General features: G+C 42.7%; 1 protein-coding gene across 1 annotated transcript in view; it reads right to left on the reverse strand.

Moving 5' to 3' along the window:
- Positions 1–377: 377 nt before the first annotated feature.
- SLC39A6 (solute carrier family 39 member 6) overlaps positions 378–23926 on the reverse strand; it is a 41250-nt gene continuing 17701 nt past the window's right edge. The window contains exons 4-9 of the mRNA XM_077269685.1: positions 21183–21368; positions 17986–18085; positions 14005–14388; positions 12766–12846; positions 7268–7458; positions 378–6695 (exon numbers count right to left, since the gene is read on the reverse strand). Of these exons, the coding sequence (XP_077125800.1) occupies positions 6543–6695; positions 7268–7458; positions 12766–12846; positions 14005–14388; positions 17986–18085; positions 21183–21368 (1095 nt within the window). The 3' untranslated portion in view covers positions 378–6542. The remainder of the gene's footprint in view (positions 6696–7267; positions 7459–12765; positions 12847–14004; positions 14389–17985; positions 18086–21182; positions 21369–23926) is intronic.

Genomic DNA, 23926 nt, shown 5'->3' on the forward strand with positions numbered 1-23926 from the left:
TTCGGAGTTAATACCACAAAGGGACACTGGTCAGAATTGTAAAATTTGGCCTGGTAAAGCTGGTGAAAACAGGCTTGGGATGAAGGAGTTAAGGATGGAGGGTCCTGGGATATTGTCCCGTTCCCTTCCCCCTACTGATGTGAGATGCCCATCAGTATAGTGCAGAAAGTGCACTGTGCAGGTCATGAGGGAAATTGGATTCCTGGCTCGGGGGCCCACCGGGGAATCCACCGGCTCTTCGATGGGCCAGTCCGAGCCTGCCCACAGCAAATCTCTGTAATAACTTCTTTAAAACAATAAAAGAGCCGACTGGTCTGTAGATTTATAGTTACTCGCTCCCACAGAAGCAAAGATTAGAAAGGCCAGACACAACTTGCTTTTATGTTGAATTTTTTTTTTATGATCTACAAATTCTAGCATTTTGTATGAAAAATAAAATAGAAAAAATTGCATGTTACACATAAAACATGCACACATACATGACATACGTGACCTCGTACACTAATGAGCAGCAGCTAATGTAAACCATCAAAACTTGGTTAAGTCAAATCCTCAACTGTAACAAGCCAACGACAGACAGACAACACAAGACTAATAATATGCCGGTTGCGTCCAAAGATGACCTTGCTGTAGAAATTAGGCTGAATTCACACTGTAGTCTTCGGTTTGCTTGTGTGCTGAAAGATCCAAAGGCTCCTTGTCATCCAAGAGCAAACAAAGTGTCCTTCCAGCTTCTAATGAGTCATGTATAGCTTTTTTCAGTTGTCTATGGGTAACATTTGTCCATAGGTGAAAATGAATCGGTTGGAGGCATACATGCTTGTTCTGCAAAATAACTCGTGGGGAAATGAGGGCGGAGGAGGGAATTTTGCTTTTTCTTCCAGAAATTCTTGCCATTTCTGCTGATGCTTATACAATGGAACCATGCTGTACTATACCTTCAGAACATGGACCACAATGGAGCCAAGCATCAACACATAGAAGCAACGAAGGGAGGAAAGCTTGCAAACTTTACAGTCAAACATTATAATCAAACAGATTTTGGTTTCTGAATGCAACACTGATGTTAAAGGGAATTTGGCACTAGATTTTTGCTACCACATCTGAGAGCTGCATGATGTAGGAACAGAGACCCTGATCCCAGTGATATATTACTTACTGGTCTGCTTGTTGGTAATCCCTGTTGTATCTACTGCAGATCTACCAGTTCTCTGAACACTGAGCTCTGTATGACTCCACACACCACTGATTGCCAGCTTTCTCTGTACACTGTGGATAGGCAGAAAGCTGCCAATTAATGGTGGGTACAGAGTTATACATGATTCATGAATATGAAATACTACATTGCTGCAAATTTACTTATCCACCAGCCATCAAGTCACTATTTTTCAGCATGAAATTATCAAAATTAAAGCAAGCAGCCAAGTGAGTGACACATTGCAGGAATCAAGTCTCTGCCCCTACCTTCTGCTGTTTCAAATTATTTGCCAAAAACCTGATCACAGATTCCCTGAAATGTTATTCACCTGAATGGGAATGAGCTTTAAACTGCAAAACCAGAAGCGGCCCATGAGAGGCGCAGTGTCTGGGGAAAAATGAGGAACATACAATGGAATATTCAGGAATGTTTACACCAGAAGTGAATTCTACACATCTCTTTAGGCCCGTAACAGATAATTATTTCATGGAACTACAAAAGATATTGACTATACATATTCACGTGTAACAGAGGAACAATAACATCCACATTTATAGAAAAAAAAAAAAAACGCGTGAAAATTTTGTAAAGTTTACATCTTCATTGCCTGGTCCAGAATGCAATTGGTTATCGGCATCAATATTAACAGATACCTGGTGTTAATTGAAAGCCAAAATGTGCCCTCAGTAACTTTAACCCCCTCCTTCCCTGTGATTATCTCTGAAGGCCCAGGAAACAGATGTGTTGGATGCAGGTCACTCATGGTGATGGTCGGAATATTTTTATTTCTAACCCTGCATAGTTCTTGTCTTGTTGGCCCATCAGTCCTATATTTTATACGGTGGTGAATCTCACTTCTAAAGACTTCAGACCACATGGAATGTTCTGGAGAATCAGAACTGTACTATAGCAGAGACACAACCAAGTAATTAAAGGGCTTGTCTATAATCAGGAAAATGGACCCCAAAAGCTGTAAATACCTAAAAACAATAAACACAACAGGTGCTCCCCTTCAGGGTCCAACAACAGCTATCTGCCACTTCTCGGTTACATCCATCAACTGCACGCATCATAGCTATGTAGCCAATCACTGACCGCTATCTGCCACTTCTCCGGTCACATCCCATCCACTGCACGCATCATAGCTAAGTAGCCAATCACTGACCGCTATCCGCCACTTCTCCGGTTACATCCCATCAACTGCATGCATCATAGCTATGTAGCCAATCACTGACCGCTATCTGCCACTTCTCCGGTTACATCCCATCAACTGCATGCATCATAGCTATGTAGCCAATCACTGACCGCTATCTGCCACTTCTCCGGTTACATCCCATCAACTGCATGCATCATAGCTATGTAGCCAATCACTGACCGCTATCCGCCACTTCTCCGGTTACATCCCATCAACTGCATGCATCATAGCTATGTAGCCAATCACTGACCGCTATCCGCCACTTCTCCGGTTACATCCCATCAACTGCATGCATCATAGCTATGTAGCCAATCACTGACCGCTATCCGCCACTTCTCCGGTCACATCCCATCGACTGCATGCATCATAGCTATGTAGCCAATCACTGACCGCTATCCGCCACTTCTCCGGTCACATCCCATCGACTGCATGCATCATAGCTATGTAGCCAATCACTGACCGCTATCCGCCACTTCTCCGGTCACATCCCATCGACTGCACGCATCATAGCTATGTAGCCAATCACTGACCGCTATCCGCCACTTCTCCGGTCACATCCCATCGACTGCACGCATCATAGCTATGTAGCCAATCACTGACCGCTATCCGCCACTTCTCCGGTTACATCCCATCGACTGCACGCATCATAGCTATGTAGCCAATCACTGACCGCTATCCGCCACTTCTCCGGTTACATCCCATCGACTGCACACATCATAGCTATGTAGCCAATCACTGACCGCTATCCGCCACTTCTCCGGTCACATCCCATCGACTGCACGCATCATAGCTATGTAGCCAATCACTGACCGCTATCCGCCACTTCTCCGGTTACATCCCATCGACTGCACGCATCATAGCTATGTAGCCAATCACTGACCACTATCTGCCACTTCTCCGGTCACATCCCATCGACTGCACGCATCATAGCTATGTAGCCAATCACTGACTGATAACCGCCACTTCTCCGGTCACATCCCATCGACTGCACGCATCATAGCTATGTAGCCAATCACTGACTGATAACCGCCACTTCTCCGGTCACATCCCATCGACTGCACGCATCATAGCTATGTAGCCAATCACTGACTGATAACCGCCACTTCTCCTGTCACGTCCCATCAACTGCACGCATCACAGCTGTGTAGCCAATCACTGAGAGCTATCTGCCACTTCTCCGGTCACGACCAACTGCACGCATCCCGCCTGTGTAGCCAATCACTGAGCCAACCATCTTTGACAACACCGCCGCAGAGGTGATGTGAGCGGGCAACACGAGGTCAGCACCAACTCTCTACCGCTGCTTCGGTCTCAGTTTTGGCTGCAGCGGTGAAGAGTTGTAGCTGAACCTAGGGAGGGGCAAGTATCTGCTGTGTTTTACAGCATTTTGGGACCACCTTCCAGAAAGTGGACAACTCCTTTAAGGCAACTGGTGGACTATATACCAAGTAAGATAGGGAAATTCTGTACCACACCAAGGGAAAAAATCAAAAACACATGAAGTAATGAACATTCTCCTCTTTCATATTTGTGTGTTTTTCCAACAAAAACTTCATGTGTGAATTCATATATCCATGTGTCATGGTCCGAGCATGAACCATGAAGCACAGACTGTTAAGGGTCTCCTTACCATAACTTACAGAATATAGGTCAAGATGGCATAAGGAAACCCGCGGCCAGTCCGTGCTCTGACCACGATGCACAGATGATACAGCATTACTGGAAGACTGCCATCTTTCCTTTTTGATAAGGTGTCCATGATGGTGGCATCTATCCTAATCCAACAGCTATTTGACAATTGCATGGTTTTAGATGGATAAGTGCTTTAAAAAGGTTGCCCCCCCCCCCCTTATTTTTACTTAAATGAGTATTTGGGGCTAAAAATAATTTTTTGCAATTGGGTTTAAAAAAAAACAACAACAACAAAAAAAACTTAGCATAGTTTGGCTTTCCCAGGCTCTTCTTTTCCCAGCACATTCAACTTTGGTGAGGTCTATGGTCATAAATCAGCAAAGATAAGAACAGACAAAGACAGACAAGGCAAACTGCACACAAATGCAGACTCAAATAAGGCAAACTGCACACACAAAAAAGAAAGGTCCTTAATAGGTGGACAATCACTTCAGACTACGTTTAGTCCTTTGCTGCTGACCTCATGTGTACTTCATTCCTTTGGTTTGCATAAATGAAAATTCGCAACTGCACATGAAATGTGTATCTGGCAAATGGTTATAGCACCACTCCAGATTTTTTTTTCCTTTTTACTGCAACGCTGGAATGGTGCTTCTAATCTAAGGACCCTGACCCAAGTCTTGTACTTACCCCGCCACAGTCTTTACCTTCCATTGGTCTCCAAGCAGTTTGTGACCTTCCGGATCACTCCAGTGTTTGCTGGGCGAGTCGGAGGTCACTCTTCAATGCAAGTTATGAGAACCTCATTCTCGCTCTCCTAGACTTGCAATGAGAGCTTGTGACGTTACAAGTTGTGGTCACAAGATTTCACTGATTGAGGAGGCTGATAAATATAAGGCCGGGGTCTCACAGGATAGCTTCCGCTGCGATATGCTAATGACACTTGGCTCAAGCTCTGCTGTGAGCGAGAGCAGAGTGTCATTTACTGTGATCCAATCCTCTTGCATGTAAGAATCGGATCACAGGTGAAGAGAAGGGAATAATCTCTCCATTACCTGTCTCAGGGTATATCGGACTGCACTCAGATGTCATCAGAGTGCAGTGTGATGTTTTGCAAGCACCCATAGACTTGAATAGGTGCGCGCCACGTGCGATAAGCTGGCAATCGCAGCATGCTGCGATTTTTTTTCTCATGTCAAATAGGTATGCGGAAAAAAAACTTGCAGATCTGCTCTGCCTCATTCAATAACATTGGTCAGATTTTCTCACATTGCACTCCTCCATATTATATGCCAGGGTGAGCAATCCTTAAGATTGGGGTCGGGGATCTTCTATTAGAAGCACCACTCCAGCGCTGGGGGGGGAAAAGGGAAAAAAAAACAAAAAAAAAACGCCCCAACACTAACAGTACCACATTATCATACTGCATTAACCCATGCACCAACTCAAATGTACTACATTATATGTCCTGCAAAGATTTGAATGGTAATCTGTCACCAGGTTTATGCTTCCCAATCTGAGAGCAGCATAGAATGAGGGGCAGAGGCCCGAGTTTCAGCAATGTGTCACCTACTGGGCTTCTTCCTGTGTCATAATAAAATCACTTAATCTGCTGCAGCTCTGCTAGTTCTCTCAGGGAAGAGTTCTGTCTAACCACACTCACAACAGTGATCGGCAGTTTTTTCTTCCTATGCACAGTGTAGGCAGAAAGTAGTCACTCAGTGGTGGGATGCGAGGATAGCCAGAGAACATGAATTTCAAAGATTACATAGTGAAAGGACTAGCAGGGATACAGCACATAAACCGTATTTTATCAAAACTACAGCAAGAAGCTCAGTGTTACACTGCAGTCACAAACCCGTGTCACGGTCTATGATTCAAGGACTGGCTGAGAATGTCCCTAACCAAAAAACAACAGTCTCATAGGCATATAAGATCGGGTTGGAAGGCCTGTGGCCGGTCAGTAAGTTGTGGCATAGCGGTACAGTGACACAGATGTGTGAACATGGCCTTAGAACAAGGGTCTTTGTCCCTACGTAATGTTGCTCTTAGACAAGCTTTCACTGCCTAATGACAGATGTTCTTTAATACCAGTAGCCGAAATGCTAAGTCTTTAGTGTGTAACAGAAATCGTAGGGGTGCACTATGCAGGACATTATGCAGAAAGCATTGTGGGGGGGTTTGTCATGTCTAAAAAAAAAAAAAAAAAAAATTTGGCTTCAGCACCTGCCTTTTGAAAAGGAAACACAGAAAGAACACTAACATCTATAAATAAGAACTAGTAGAGAAATTATATACATTAAAATATGGAAAAAAAAATAAAGTTTGGCACAAGTGTCCATTGTTTTAAGGCAGCTCGAAGTCTCACTGCACCACTGCTGACATCACTAAGTGCTGATGATTTCGTACTATTAGTATAAAATATACACGCAGGCTGCAGAAAAAGTAACATTAAATAAACCGAAATCCATAAGTTAGTCTACAGCATGGGGACAATAGGACCTTGGGAACCTAATGTTATAGGTTCACTGCGAAGGAATTCTTATGTTCTAGCAAAGAAATGGCCAGCAGGATTAGAAATCCTAAAATGATTCCTGCGTTCTGTAACAGAAAATACCCCCAGCGACTGCAGCCGTGATCACTTGCATCATTGTGCAGCATCTCTGGTACCTAAAAAAGAAAAAAAAAAAAAAAAAATGGGAAACAGCCGATCAGTTTGTCTGTGCAGAAAATGGTGTTCTCTGTGCAGGTAGGTGGGTGGTCATGTGACCGCACATGTGCGATTTGTATACTCGAGGTCACATGAAAATAGTTTCACCTGACTACTCAGAGGAGAAGCCGGATGAGACAATCCACAGCCAGATCCTGTTTGTACATAGCGCACAAGTGATGTCACTGCTTAACTCAGTATACTTTAGGCCGTGGCAGGAAGGATCTCATTTAGAGCCCATGTAAGCTTGGTCTTGTCAGATGCCACCAGGCTCGGACTGGCCAACAGGGAAACAGGAGAATCCTCTGGTAGGCCGCTGTGAAAAGTGCCAATGAGTAAGGCCATTACCCTTTCCAGCAAACTGTGAATCAAGTGTGTCATTTAATCATTCATTGAACAAGCTAAAATAAACATTACATAGAAGCAAAAGTTAATTTGTGCACTAGGTTCAGGTTAATCAATGCTATTGTCGGGCCTTTGCCAAACAAATGCAGACACAGATACAGTCTACTTCATTCTCCTTGCTACTTACCATGTCAACAAAAGCGACATACATGAATAAACCCGCTGTCAGAGCAAAGATCCACACTGAAACATTTCCGGCATAGTGGCATATAAGAACGCCAGCGATCATGCCCAGGTACGCCATGATGGCAGACAGCACGTTGTACATCACTGCCTGCCTCACAGTCATACCAGCATTCAGCAGGATTGCAAAATCACCTAGGAGAAGGCGGAAAAAAAAAATTATTTGAGCGAAAAAAAAGTCAACTCATAACATAAATCTTAAATCTGAATTCCAGACATTTTCCCAACACCAGAAAAACCAGTCGTGAAATTGAAACATAATTATACATCACAGAGGTCAACAGCGGGAGTCTTACTGGGAAGGGTTACATTGGCATTCCTGTCCTGTAAATCTATAGAAGATTAGCCAGGCTGGACACCATGTAACAGTAACTATCTAACCCCATTGTAAGAAGAAAAATTCTGCTTAAAATACACTGCCCTTAGAGAAGCTCTCTCACCGAAAAAGCAAGTCCGATCTGGTGGAGGCAGACATGCTGTAGAGCAGGAGCTGCAGGGTGATCACAGATACTGGTGTGGGAAAAGGTTCAGGAGAACTTACCGTACTTGTATTTTCAGCACTTGAAGCAATGGCTTGTCTTGGGCTTAGGAGTCCAGAAGGAAGGTCAGCCAGTGACTGATGGCCCTCCCCCATACAGAGAGAATGACCAATGACGGAGCTGGATCACTTACTGGATCCCTAAACCCAGACAGTGCAAGGATTTAAGCAAAATAAAATCTAGGAATAGCTTTATCTGCTCAAAAAGCATCTGCTCCCCCTCCTGCTGCTCTCTGACCAGACTACATGTTCAACATGACAGGTTGTGTTTATTTTTGCTTTTCAATTGTTTTCAACATTGTGCCCCCTTGAGGTCAGAAAAAAAACTCTGGGGAAGAGAGGGGGGATTTCAATATTTAAAGTACATTTATCTGATTTTCCTTGTAACTGGGGCTGGTATACTAGCCACAGTTACAGAGGAAATGCAGCCTTCTGTCTAGGTCGTCTGTACCCCAGCAGCTCCTGCTCTCTCCCTATACACAGTGATCACATGACCGCTGCTGCGGAGGGAGGAGGGGCCGTCAGCACTTCCTGTTACTAAATAAACAGGGCTTGTTTAGCGCTATGTATACAGCCATAGAGAAGGCAATGACGGTAAGAGACAGTCCATTTCACTGACCGCCGAACCCCCTCTTCTATAGATACACGATCTGAATGATGCTGGAGAGAAGATTAGGATTAGTGATGAGCGAACGTTCTCAGGTAAGGCGTTCTCAGAGCATGCTCGGGTGGTATCCAACTGTCTTTGGCGTGTTGGAATAATATGTTCGAGACCCCGTGGCTGCATGTCTCGTGGCTGTCCAACAGTTGGAACACACCCAGGAATTGCCTGCTAGGTGATCCCCGCAAGTGTTGAGACCTTCGAACAGCAGCAAGACATGCAGCTGCGGGGAACTTCAACATATTTTTCAGGGTCTGGACACCCCCCTATCTCGGACTGCATGGAATAAGATGGTATCAGGTGGTTGTGTTACTAGCAGCCAGGAGAAGAGCACACCTCCGATCCCCGAAAAGGAGCAAAACCAGTGTCACGGCTGTTGGAAATAGTTTAAACTATAAAGCTATTTGAATACTTTTTTTTTCCCTTATTTCCCTGGAGTTCCCATTTAAAGTTATTAAACATTTCTTTAAATTAGTATGAGTGTCTGTGGTAAGAGGGGAGCACACATTCAACTGCAGCTGGCAAAGTTATGATTCGCCTTCCAGAGACTGTTAAATGACAAATCTACCAAAGTTATGCAAAAAGTCAACATAATTTCACAAATTCAAGAAAAGTTAGACTTAGTGGTCATATTTTTGAGGTGTAAAAAGATGGGGTCAAAAAGGACAGTGCCTCCGCCACGAAAAAAACAACAACTGGGTGTTAATTGCACACATTTAATAGCATCCCGTAGCATTGCTCAGTGTGCTGATTTAAAGGGACAAGACGACTGTCCAAACCAAGTACAGATGCTCAGCCCATCATGGCAGGGCCAAACATTTAACCTTCCCCCAATCTCTACCTCCCTCTGCCTTTATGAAGCCAGAGCTGTCAATTACAGAGAAGGGCAGAGATAGAGGGAAAAAATGACTGGGCCAATGTGAAGCACCGCGCGGCTGGACTTGGTTTGCACAGTCATTATGTGCGGACAGACCCTCTAACGCACAAACTATATATCAATTAATAATTAATCACTGAATACGTCCTTCATCAATTTTGAACGGATTCCTCTAAGAATATATACAACGTATAACCACAATAATTTGAAGGGAAAAAAAAAACCAGTGCATCCTAGCTGAGGACGTACCGACACACGGGTTGTGGTATTTGACTATGCATTAGTACAAATCTGATCATTTGCATACTGCCGCATGGGGCTTTGCACGCCATCTTATCTATGGCATTGCTCCTTTCATAGTGCTGCACACTTGTTTCATATGTTAATTATTCCTCTTGCCAACAAACAGCACTATCACACCATTCATTATCAAATCTCTGGTTGGGACTTAGGGTACTGTCACACAGTGCCATTTTGATCGCTACGACGGTACGATTCGTGACGTTCTAGCGATATCAGTACGATACCGCAGTGTCTGACACGCAGCAGCGATCAGGGACCCTGCTGAGAATCGTACATCGTAGCAGATCGTATGGAACTTTCTTTCGTCGCTTGATCACCCGCTGACATCGCTGGATCGTTGTGTGTGACAGCGATCCAGCGATGTGTTCGCTTGTAACCAGGGTAAACATCGGGTAACTAAGCGCAGGGCCGCGCTTAGTAACCCGATGTTTACCGTGGTTACCAGCGTAAACGTAAAAAAAACAAACAGTACATACTTACATTCCGGTGTCCGTCCTCCGGCGTCTCAGCTTCTCTGCACTGTGAGCGCCTGCCGGCCGGAAAGCGAGCACAGCGGTGACGTCTGACGTCACCGCTCTGCTTTCCGGCCGCTGTGCTTAGGCTACGTTCACATTTGCGGTCAGCGCCGCAGCGTCGGGCGCCGCAGCGGCGCCGCATGCGTCATGCGCCCCTATACTTAACATGGGGGCGCATGGACATGCGTTGTGCTGCGTTTTGCGCCGCATGGCCGCAAGCGTTGGACGCAAGAAACGCTTCAAGTTGCATTTTTTTTGCGTCCAACTTGCGGGCAAAAACGACGCATGCGGCGCAAAACGCAGCGTTTTAGCGTGCGTTTTGCCGCGTTTTTGTTTGCGTTGTGCGCTGCGGCGCCGACGCTGCGGCGCACAACGCAAATGTGAACGTAGCCTTACACAGTGCAGAGAAGCTGAGACGCCGGAGGACAGACACCGGAATGTGAGTATGTACGGTTTGTTTTTTTTACGTTTACGCTGGTAACCAGGGTAAACATCGGGTTACTAAGCGCGGCCCTGCGCTTAGTAACCCGATGTTTACCCTGGTTACCCGGGGACTTCGGCATCGCTCCAGCGCCGTGATTGCAACGTGTGACCGCAGTCTACGACGCTGGAGCGATAATCATATGATCGCTGCGACGTCACGGATCGTGCCGTCGTAGCGATCAAAATGGCACTGTGTGACAGTACCCTTATGCCATTTTCATTAGCTTTAGGGGCATACATGCATCCCCCATACTTCCTTTATGGGTAGTAAGCATGTTATCTACTAATAATCACATATGGGTACATTATACGTACAATGGTTTTCATAGTTTCCATTTCATGTAGATCTGTGATTTGTCACTTGGCTGCATTACTATATACATCTGGATCTTATGCTTTTTAATTGTTTTTGATTGACAATAAAGATATTGATATTAAACTACTTGGAATGTTATTTTTTTTTCTCTCAAATTATTGTGATTATACTTATATATCAATTAATGTAATTTCCTTCTAAACTTTTGTGAAGGAGGACATTGTGGACACAAGAAGGTAGATAAGACTACCACCCGTTTTGCCTCCTACAATTATATTAATTACTATACAGCATACACTTAATGGGGAACCCTTCTAAATGTACATGCAGTCTGATCTGTGGAGACCATGGTACAAAAAAAAAAGGGAAGCTGGGAACAAGGATATACAGAAATATAGGAAAAGTTTCAATATAACAATATAACTTGCATTTTGTGTGTTAAAATCCATGGTGTTCGTAAACTTGACAGTCCAGTGGGTGGTCCTACTCAGTGATTGGATTTAGAGTCTGACTGTATGACTGTGCATGTATAGATAGTTGTCAATCACCAATTAGGACCACCTACCGGACACATGCTTACCAGGGATTTCAGTTAATAAAATTGATGGTCCAGGCTCACAGTACCCGATCAAGCAGCAATGTTAATCTTTGGCTCTCAGATTGGAGCACAGCAAACCACCACCTGCCAGCATCCGTGGCTCTTCCCTTGATTAGCAGTACTGGCACGATGTGACATGTGCGCCAAGCCGCCCCAATGACATTGCACTAGGCCAGCTAATCAGAAGAGGAGCTGGATAGAAGGCGATTCGCTAGGCTTCTGTACAGCACAGATATTCGAAGGACCTGTATATCGAAACAATTTCCACCACCCAACTTATGTATTTAGGGTTTCAACAGTACAATAATCATACAGTAATATGTTGTCATTCATACAATTCTTTTATAAATAATGATGACAAGACATCGATCGCTAAACTTCAAGGTTGGAAAACAGAGCTGTGGAGCCAGTCGTGGAGTTTGTATCCATTTTGGTGGACTCGGAGTCCATATAAAATGGACCTACTCAGATGCCTAAAATATATAATCAATTGGGTTCAGTAGTACAATGCAGCATGTGCTGAATATATTTTTCGTAACAATTTGGGAAAGTAATTACGATAAGTGTCCTATAAATGTCTGTTCAATTCCTGATCTAAGAATCTGGGCTTTTAGATGAATCTGCACTTTATGTACACGCTGAGTAGTAAAGCTCCTCCTCTACAGATCAGATGAAGAAGGCACAGGTAAGGAATGCCTGCACTCATCTCATTAACTGCTAGCATGAACAAGAAACCAGGATTAAGGCAAGCACTTCAATAGCCTTAAAATATTTAGACCAAATTTGAGGTTATCTATGAAGTAATGGATGTTATTCAGTAGATTTTTGTTGAAGACTGTTTCCCGCCCACTTACTGCATAGTCTACTGCATAGTTCCAATTTATTTGTTTGTGTTCTAAAGTTGCATTCCAATAAATAAATTGTATCTTCCATCTAAATAGCTTGATTATTGTTTCATAATAGTAATCAAAAGCCTGATGTTACCTTTTTACTACAGTAAATGTATCACTTAAACTTGAGCCATGTGTGAGGGAGTGTGTCTGGAGTCTGAGTCAGGGAAATTGAGGAGTCGGAGTTGGAGGTTTGGCTTACTGACTCCACAGCCCTGCTTGAAAGTGTAAAATTATATAGAAAATTTATTTTAGTTTTACCTAACTCATGAGGTAATTCATGGCAAAAAACTGCAACAGACGTGCTCAATCCGCTGGACAGCCCTTCAGTGAATGCTGCACCTGCGGTATGAAGACCCTTGTTACAATTGTGCAGTAACGGAACATAAAATGCAAACTTCATCATATGACTTTACGTCTTTAGGTTGTAAAGTGCATTTACTAAGTCATAACACGGAAATATTAAACACCACTAATATTGGTCAGAAGCAAAAACAAATTAAAATCCCTTTTACTTCCAAAAAGGCGTATTTTCACAGCTTGGTTGCTGAAGAAATTGAACTATTCAGTTAATCTCAGCTTAATTGTAACCAAGGATTAGGAAAATAAAAAATGTTAAAATTGCCAGTTATTACATCTGTCACATGTTCTCAGTGTGAACCTACTCTCCTCCATGAAGTGCACAGGGTGCCAGTGTACAATCTGCTAATCTGGGTGTTCTCTGGCAAATGTCAATCACCCTGCACAGTGTTGGACTGTAAGCACAACACCCACTTGTGGATGCCGGGCCCTCATATCACCTTCATAGAGTCTGTTTCTGATAGTTTGAGTAGAGACATGGAAGTCAGTGGCCTATTGGAGATCATTCTGCAGGGCTCTGGCACTGCTCCTCCTTGCCCAGAGGAGGTAGCAGTACTGGTGCTTGGTTGTTGTTCTCCTACGGCCTCCTCCATGTCTCCTGGTATCTACTCCATGCTCTGGACACTGTGCTGGCAGACGCTGCTAACTTTCTTGCCACAGCTCGCATTGATGTGCCATCCTGGATGAGCTGCTCTACTTGAGCAGCTTCTGTGGGTTGTAGACATTGCCTCATGCTACTATACAGTATCTCTAGGGGTGAGAGCAATGACAAAATGCAAACATGACCAAAACAGCCAAAAAGGATGAGAACATAGACATGGTCTGTGGTCACCACCTGCAGAACCACTCCTTTTAAGGGTTCGTCTTGCTAATTGCCTATCATTTCTACCTGTCCTCTGTGCCATTTGCACAACATCCGGAGAAATGGATTCACAATCTGTGTTACTTCATAACTGGGCAGGTTGATTTCACAGAAGTGTGATGGACTAGATACATTGTGTAAGTGTTCCCTTTATTTTTTTTGAGCAGTGTATCATATAGAGGAAAATTAGGCAGTTTTTCAAAGTAAGGCACCTTAGCCCCCAAAATAACCTGAGGAGAAAAAAAAAAAAAACACTAAAGATTTTCTGCTGAACTTACCAATTGCTAGGCCATCACTGAAGTTGTGCAGTCCATCTCCCATGATCACCATCCAAGCCAAAGTGGCAATTCCAGCATCCTTCAGCTCCTCGCGAGAGTACCGCTGTGAATGGCTGTGTGGGTGGTGGTTTTGATGGTGGTGGTGATGTAAGATATGGTGGTAGTCATGGTGGTGATGAATCAAGTCGTCAGACTGGCCTAGTGTGTCATGAAAGTGGGAATGACATTTGTTTTCACATCCCCTGGACACATATTCTTGGTAACTAGTTTCATCATGGGAATGAGCAATCATTACTTCTTCCTCCTCTTCTTCATGTGCATCAGGGTGTCCGGACTGGAAGTGATTCCCATCTTGGGCTTCACCCTCTGCATAGGTTTCATGATCTAGGTTTATGGTCGAAAGGAAAAAAACAAACATTAGTTAGATATATGTAATTAAAAAAGTATTTCCATTTTAAACTAAATCAGCATCCCCACGTCAGTAAGTAATATCCCCATATAATAAGGATGCCATCACTTAATGATCAGTAGAGGTCCGAACTCTAGAACCTACATGGATCCAGATTAGAAAAGGCCGCTGATTAGTCCTTCCAAACTTTCCCTGCCACCAATGTCAGCGTGGCTCGATTGCAAAGCATAGGACCAGCAAATGGTGCAACCCACCTGGCATAAACAGTGATGAGGATACATCAGAATGGTTAGGGGTCTCAGCTTGAAACCCACCCAATCATTGCGTGCTGGCATATGACTACGATATGCTATCACTTACTGACATGGGGAATACCTCTAAATCCAGGATACACTTGTCCTAGACTAAAATCAATTTTTTTCATAGTGACATGAAACCTAGATACATATTTCACATGTTACCTAATCAAACCACACCTTTTTAATCAAACTAGAATAGTATGTTGTATGAACAGGTTCTTAAAAAGGTTCTCCCAGAATATATTACAGGACAAGTGATGCATGTCTGATTGCTGGCCCCCACCAATCCTGACAGTAGGGGCCAATACCCTTTGTTCCTCCTCACTGCAGTCAGAATGGAAAGGGGCTGCCCAAAGCTCAGGTATCTGATGATCAGGTGGGACACTAAATCAAAGCGAGCAGCAGTGGTCAAATGCATTCAATACAGACCACAGTGAGGTGAAACAGGGATCGGACCCCCATTCTTGTGATTGGTAAAGTTCTAGGGCTGCAGTCACCAGCAATTAGGCATTCATCACCCTGTGGAATAATACAAAGAAGAAAAAAAATATATCAAAGAAATACCTAGTTTTCTTTCACAGTGTAACACATGGACACTATAGGAAAATGCATTATGTATGCACACCTACACAAATATACAGATATATGTTCGTGAACTAATACCTTTGAGTCAACACCCTTTTATACACTCAACACTAATTGCAAAACCAAGGAAGTTGAAAAATTATGGAAATCACAGGACAGATATATTAATGATATGCAAATTATTTTAAAAAATGGAAACTAAATTTTCAAATCGTGTATTCAGCATAGAATAAGATCCAAACACAAATACGCACACTTACATGCCTTGGAATGCTATCAATGAGGTTATTTGTGGTTGTCTGAGGAAAGAGACTAACCTTAACGCACTTGGGCAGGCAAATCATCAAAATCCACTCCTGGCAGCTCTCTCTAATTGCTGACCAATGATGCTGCATACCTGCTTGATGGAATACAAGACTGAAGACACTGCAGACTATGGTAGCATATTTAGGCCACACAGGCTACTTTAAGCCATTGTTGTAATGAAAAACAGCTCCTGGGACTACTTGAGAAGTGGCCGTACCACTTGTTCCACCGCCAAATCAATCTAACACTGAGCTGTTGGGGTACCTGGAAAGATGACGAGAGGGGTCTGTCTAGTGTACACTATGCCGTCACACAACAGCAAGAATAGGACTGGTATGACGTTCCTTGTGAAGGCCTCATCAAGGAGTTACTCATGTTGAGTTTTCAAATTTAAAAAAAAAAAAGAAAAAATGGTGTGTTGTGATCTATTTTTTTACTACAAGGGAAATTAGAGGTAACACACCAAGCTTAACATGTCAAAACAAACCATCATGAGGTGTCTACGTACCAGATGTCCAGATACAGGTGGTTCCATTGACCTCACACCACCGCATTTCAAGGATATCATGATGCAGAGCAAAAGGACAATGAAGATTGGAATGGAGGTCTATCATCTTCCGCGATGAGTCCCGCTTTTGTCTGGGACTTAGAGATTGGTCTAGAGACCATGTGGTAACACCATTAAAGAGAACTTCACGAGGGAACGTGAAATTGTCCAAGGAGTTATTTAACACAACTCAAGGCCACATGTTGCTTGTGCTACTGTGAGCAGTGTGTGTGGTCTAAATGTGCTCCCATGGCCTGCAATGTCCAGACTGGACTTCCATAGAGAATGTATGGGACGTCATTGGTTGGCAATTGCAAAGGGAGCTGCCAGCGGAGGATTTTTATGAAATGTGAGCCCAAATGAATTCAGCATACATGTATTTCTGCATGTGGTACTCGTACTTTATACTGAATAATGAGAACAGCATATCATTTTCATACCTCCATGACTTTGCCTTCTTGGTGTTGCAATTTCAATGTTGATTAGAGTATGAAAAACAACAGAGTATGTGTTTTGTGAGAAAGTCCATTTAAAGGAAACTAGAAAACTGCTTATTCCAGGAATTTCAATAACAAAAAAAAGCAAACGTACAGTACAGTGCACATGCTGATACAGATCATGGTCAAATCAGGACACTCAGCTAAGGTTCCGCTTTTTGCTAATGTCAATAGCAAACACCTAAATCACATGAAAATCAGCCATGAAGCTTTACTGATCTTTCTCTGGGGCAGTTTCTCTGTCCACAAACAAGTGGCCCCTTTAGATTAAACGGTCCTGTATACCAATCCTCATTTTCTACATTGATTTGCAGCAAGCTTATTAACCCCTTAATGACCAGGCCAAATTTTTAAAATCTGACCACTGTCACTTTATGTGGTAATAACTCTGGAACACTTCAACGGAAACCATCGATTTGGAGAGTGTTTTTTGTGGCACGTTATAATTTATGTTAATGGTAAATTTAGGTTGACATGTTTTGAGTTTATAAAAAAAAAAAATCAGAAATTTGACAAAAATGAAAAAAATTAGCAATTTTCAAACTTTGATTATCCCGTTAATCCTGATGGTCATACCATAGTAAAACATTAATAAATAACATTTCCCTCATGTCCGCTTTACATCAGCACCATTTGTAAAATGTTATATTTTGTTAGCATTTAGGTTTAAAAAGAAATGTAGCAGTCATTTTTCCTTTTTCCAGTGAAATTTACAAAATTATCTTTTTTAGGGACCTATCCTGGTTTGAAGTAACTTTAGGGGTCCTATATTTAGGAAACCCGCAAAAGTGATATTTTAAAAACAGCACCCCCTGACATACTGAAAATGGCTGCCAAGGTAGTTTATTAACCTTTGAAGTGCTTTTCAGGAATGAATGCAAAGTGACATGATCGGAATGAACAAGTGTATTTTTACCACATAGATGTTGTTAACTTCTGAACAGGCCGCTATATTTGTCAGCCTCTAAGGCCGCTATTAGGCCGTGAATTGCCATGGCAAGCATCAGGACCACACAATCATGTCTTCAGGGTGCCGATGGGGATAAAGAGGGAGAAGCCACACTGTTAACCATTTATATGATGAAGTCATTATTGACAGCAGCATCTAAGGGGTTAAACATATGGAAGGTGCCAACACTGATCGGGCAGCCGACAGCTGCTGGATTGTCACCTGTATGGGGATGCTAGTCTCTTATCTCAGTAAAAAGACAAGACGTATTGGCGGTCATTCAGGGGTTAAAGCAGAAGCCCTTTGAAATTACTGTGTGTGTTTGCAGTTTCTCCATGGTAGCTCATGTGCAGGCTACACGTACAGTAACTAAGACCAGCTACACTTACGGGAACCCGATTCCGATGCCTCTTTTTCTTCGACATGTGAATGGTTTGACAGCTGCTTCTTAATTTCTATTTCCTCCTCATTTTCATTTTTTTTCTGATTCTTGAAGGACAAGAAATAAATTTAAGGTAAATTATGACAAGATAAAGAAAGCAAATTAATGATTTCTCTGTCTTCCCGCCACGGTCCGCCATGATTTATACTAGCAGTGCTGTATTCAGAGACCACTAGATAATCTCAGTGACCAGCCTTCGTCAGCGTAGATCTATATAAATGAGCACGTTAGTGATATTGGCTCCTTGGATTAAGTCTTACCTTAATCTATACACAGTTGTGTGACAACGGTGTTTGCCCCTTTCTGATTTCCTATTCTTTTCCATGTTTGTCATGCTTAAATGTTTCAGATCACAAATCAAACGTAAATATTAGACAAAGATATTTAAGACACAGTGACTGCCTGCCCCCCCCCCCACCTTAAAACATAAACCACATCTAATGTATATCTACTTCTTAAAATTAAACCTGGACAGCTTGTCACCTATCCACCCCTGAAATACCTGTTAACCCTCCACTAACCCTCTCTATACTAGTGGATGTAGCCTTGGGTAGCACTTGGCAAGTGAGATTGTGGATGATAGTTGATCGTGGCCCTAAATTTAGGAGCACTTCCCATGTCTTCTCTCCCCTTTCAAAAATGGAAGTTTGAGTTTACAGATTGCAAGTATTTTACCAAAAAACAATGCGGCAAATTACTTGTACCTCTAGATAGCAGCCTAACTGCTACACAACCCTTCCTTGTCCCATATGCTTCATATGCCCACCTCTCTCGGTCAGCCCCTCACAAGTTCTCCCTCTAGATGTAACCTCCATTTTGCCAATGACTTCAACCTCTTGTAAATCTCATTCCATGTGACATTCTCTAACCCTACATACCCTCACCGAGGACAGAACATACCCTAGTCTACAAACTAGCCACGGCCCCAGGCTACCTTTTGCAAGTTTTACCCAAGTTATTATACAGATTGAAGGAGATATAAAAATAAATCATACATAATTTGTCCAAGATACCAAACACACTTTGGTAGAATTCACACACGGCAGATTGGCTGCAAAAATATCTGCAATTATAAGTTCTATACACATGAACGAGGTTGTTTCCACATCAAGTGCGTCAATCTCTGCAAGTCCGAATCAAATGAATGAGACAAACACACAAATTTCTACAAAGTGCTATATTTCCAGACTAGAAGTCGCACCGGACCATAAGATGCAACTAAGTTTTAGTTGAAGAAATATGGGATCATCTTCTTGAAAGATCAGTCACTGGCTGACACAAGCAGGGCTATGAGTATTATACACTTGTGGGGTTCTCTGTATTCCACATTGAGAACAGTTGATGGAGCGGGAACTAAAATGCAGAGTATGCGTAGTTATTTTGCTCCACAGAGTAAAGTCTCTCACGCTGTGTATGGCTAGTTCTGACAGGTATTACATTTGCGTGTGTGCCACAGACCACACAAGGAGGGCACACAAACCCATTATGGCCAGTGTGCTAGTTCACAAGGCTAAATTTCCACATGAACCAACAATCTGCATGGAGGAGTGAAGTCACAGCATGCACTAGTCTGCTTAGGAGTTGCCTAATTACATTAGTCTTTCTCATAAACCGAACCACAGTGGACAGGCACACTGACCTGGCACATCCGCAATTCACAGACGTGACCGTCTTTGTTTTAGTACAGCCCTCTGATACATATCTAGCCCTTAAAACACGTCAAACGCTGGCTTGGAGAGCAAGTATATTTGGCCCAGCAGGCGGGTCCCCTGAATATATTAAGCCCACGATGCCGGTTTGATACGGATACAGTTGAAAACAATGATGGAGGACGGAGCTCTCCCATCTTTCCCCCTCTGCGTCTGTGGTCTCAGCACAGCGGGCGTGATGATGTCATTACAACGCATCTGCTGTACCAAGATGTGTAGAGGTTTTGAAGACATCGTGAAGAGACCAGGGCAGAGCGAGAACGGGCAGTGGTATTTCTTTTTTTTAATGTCGGACCTATTATACTCTATAGAGCACCATGTGGGATCAACATATACTGAATGGAGCACCATGTGGGATCAACATACCGAATGGAGCACCATGTGGGATCAACATACCGAATGGAGCACCATGTGGGGTCAACATACTGAATGGAGCACCATGTGGGGTCAACATACTGAATGGAGCACCATGTGGGGTCAACATACTGAATGGAGCACCATGTGGGGATTACAGCTGGAGAATCATTCTGTCCTGGGATCACAAGTCTTTGTTGGGAGGATTGAGGAAGGGGGGGTACAGTAGGGTCATACCATATGTGTGGAGGGTACTGTGGAGGTATTATACTGTGTTTGGGGCAGTTGTGTTTGCATCATTCTTTATCTGTATTAGGTTTTTTATCCTGTATTATTACATATATAAACTAGGCCAGTGGGCCATATGCTTTTTACTGACCTTACATAGAATACAATATTGGAATAATATGTTAAGATCTATTAATTAAAATGTACTTTGTGGTACAACACCTTCAAGTTTGTTTCCATATGAAAAAAGGTTCATTGTTCTAGTTGATGAGGAAAAAACCTTCCTCAATTGTAGACTTTTCTTTTACTAAATACTAAGGTTGGCCCGTGACTATTTTGGCCCTCTGTGTATTTGAGTTTGACATCCCTGCCCTGAAAACTCACTGTCCTGAAGCAGACAGGGGAAAGATTGAACTTGCCCCCCAGATTCTGAAGCTGAGAGCAGCATGCAGACCTTCTCAGCCCCTGCTAGATGACCCTCATCCACATTCCTTCCCCGGCAATCACACTACTTGCAGTAATGGAGGGCAGAGAGCAGAACAGTCACAGATACCTCCTAGTCACTGCAAAGCACTGAGCCATCCTTGCTGGCTCCCCTCCCCCAGTCACCGCACACCCAGGGAAATGCAGAAGCATGGCAGCTAACCCCAGCAAGACTTTCATAAGAGGAAATCAATTTTTTTTTTTTTTTAAGATAACTTTACACTATAAAGGCACTAGAATTTTAGCCTCCATTTTCTGGGCTAAAAAGGGTTTTCTAATCAGAAAAATACAATTGTTTTGTGTGAATTCACACCAACTCAAAACTGCATTTATAAAGTCCAGCGACCATTGCTGCGGCAGAGATTTGTACCTTCTGTTTCTTGTCTTTATATTGTTTGATCAATGTGATCAAATGCTCCACAAGGAACATAAAATAGAGACCTCCCAGGGCAGTGAGACCCTTCAGCTTTGCATCCAAGTGAGAATTGGCTTGGGCTTCATCTTCATGAGTTTTATTCACTAATCCACCATTAGTATGGTAATGTCCTGACTGGGACTGGGGGAAGGAATAAAAAAAAGAAAGTTAATATTCCACATATAATATCTGTGCTAGCAGCTTTCTTGGACCATCACAGCTTTACAGCATCGCTTATGTCTTGGAGCCATTACTGGAGCTTTCCCAGAGTTACTGAGAAGAAGTCCTGGCCCAATGGAGAATGTAGAAGTGTAGCCATACAGATGCCACACAAACAAAAATCAGGAATCCAAAAACGTACATTTTCCATGTTCAGGATTTTATTTCATTTTGTCCACAAATATAAAGCAAAAAAAATCATCATGGAGACAGGTCCTTTTTTATCAATGTCATGGATGACAATCACCCACACAAGTCTATGGGTCCATGAAAATATCACAAGTGGCACACGGATGATTGTGTACTGTCCTAGATTAACACTGCAATGGATAGGAGAAACATTGGAATTTATTCATTTTACATATGTGAAAATCACTGATAAAACTAATCATAAAAACTAGTGATGAGCGAGTATACTTGGTACTCGAGGTTTCCCGAGCACGCTTGGGTGTCCTGAGTATTTGTAAGTGCTCAGATTTAGTTTTCTGTGCCGCAGCTGAATGATTTACAGCTATTAGCCAGCTTGATTACATGTGTGGATTCCCTAGCAACCAGGCAACCCCCACATGTACTTATGCTGGCTAACAGCTGTAAATCATTCAGCAGCTGGTGCTGAAAACTAAATCTCCGAGTACAAATACTCGGAGGACACCCGAGCTCGGGAAATCTCGAGTACCGAGTATACTCGCTCATCACTAGTAAAAACGTATACATTGACCGAATATTCAAAAACTCAAATCCAAAGAACACTGATGAGACACGGACTATTTTTTTTAATTTTTTTTGTGTGTTAAAAATCACAGACGACTGAATGAGGCTTAAACCATCATTAAATCGAGGTCAGGTGAGAAGTATTTCTTTTTTTGTGTGTAAGTAAAGAGCAGAAAAATGGGGTACATTATTACAATAAGAGGACCAGAACAAGGGTGGGGGGCCTTACTAGAGGACGGGGGTCATAACAGGATTGGAGCCAAAATGACTGCGAGGCCAATTCTAAAACTACATTACTGTATGGGGAAGACTGGGGGCAAAAAAAAAAAAAATAAAATAAAATAAAAGAATGAAAAAATATTGTAATAATATTTGGCCACTAAAAATTGAAGTAAAAGAGCAGACCTGCACCATGACCGATATGATAAACACCATTAAAAAAATAATTAAAAAAGTCAGTCCTATAGAAAAATAATGGTATTATTGAAAACGTATTCTTCTCCAGCAAAGATCACAGCCCTTCAGATCTAGTTTTTTTTCTATGTGGGGTCCATTTACCTGGCTGAGTTTAAGACCCCTAATTTAGGCAGAGGTGACCAAAACTGTTGTATAAACAAAAACAGTCGCAAAGTTTTTATGCAATAGGTTGTGTGTGTTTTTTTTTTGTTTTGTTTTTATAGTACGGATTAAATGTGATTTGTCTACTACACATGCTTATTAAAGTTAGTTTTATTCACCAAAAACGCAATAAAACGTGTTACTGGTTTTTTTGCAAGCTCAGTGTTTTCTATGGATAAAAATAAAAAAAATAAAAAATCTTAACACCTTTGTAACATTTGATGCAATAATCCACCCATGTGCCCTGGGCCCATTTGACCAAGGACAGATTATCAGATTATTATGTCATTTCGATGGCCCGCGCACACAGGTGGTGCGCGGGCGATCGCCGCCAGGTATCAGCCGATTCTGACAGATGACACCAGACACTATAAACCCCGAAATCCTGCAATCGAACGCGATTGCAGCATACCGGGAGCTGGCAGAGGGCTGACAGCCTCTATGCCTTTGGATCAGAGACCCCCGCGGCGTGATGACGGGTCCCGAGTGTTGCCATGGTGACCCGATGTCAGCCATGATGACATCCAGGTAACCAGACCTAGCAAACTTGCTGATCAAGCGCAGTGCATCATCAGCAACTTTCTCTGTCAGTGCAGAGCTGACAGTTTATACAGTGTGGGGATGCTGCTGTATCCCCATGCTGTACAAGCGATCAGCCTGCAAAAAATGATAGTCTCATAGTGGGACAAATTAAAAAAAAAAAAAAAAAGGATTTAAAAAAAAAAGTTAAAAAAATTCTGAATAATTGTAGTCTAAGGGGTAACGTTTTTCCTTATGGAGAGTGACATACCAGCTGGCTTGTCAAGGTAAGGAGGCTTATTCGCCGTGCAATGCTCCTCTGGGAAATTAAATATGCAAATTGCCTCTTCTGAAAAAAAACAAGACTTAACTCTATAAACGCCACCTGTTGGAAGTAGCGATCCTACAAGTCACAATCAACCCTTTAATGAGTCGTGCAATATGACTATACCGCACAAGGAACAGCATCAAAAATAAATATAATTAATTCTTCACCCACTTTTGATTTTTTCCATTCTGCTTCCCAAAGATCGCAGTAAGGCTGGGGGCACATTTATCCTGCGCTCTGCACTGAGCGCTTGCACCAGGATTTCCATGTAAATCTCTGAAATACATGATTCAGACAGAACCTC

Source organism: Ranitomeya variabilis, chromosome 6 (genome assembly GCF_051348905.1).
Source record: "Ranitomeya variabilis isolate aRanVar5 chromosome 6, aRanVar5.hap1, whole genome shotgun sequence".
Lineage (NCBI taxonomy): Eukaryota > Metazoa > Chordata > Amphibia > Anura > Dendrobatidae > Ranitomeya > Ranitomeya variabilis.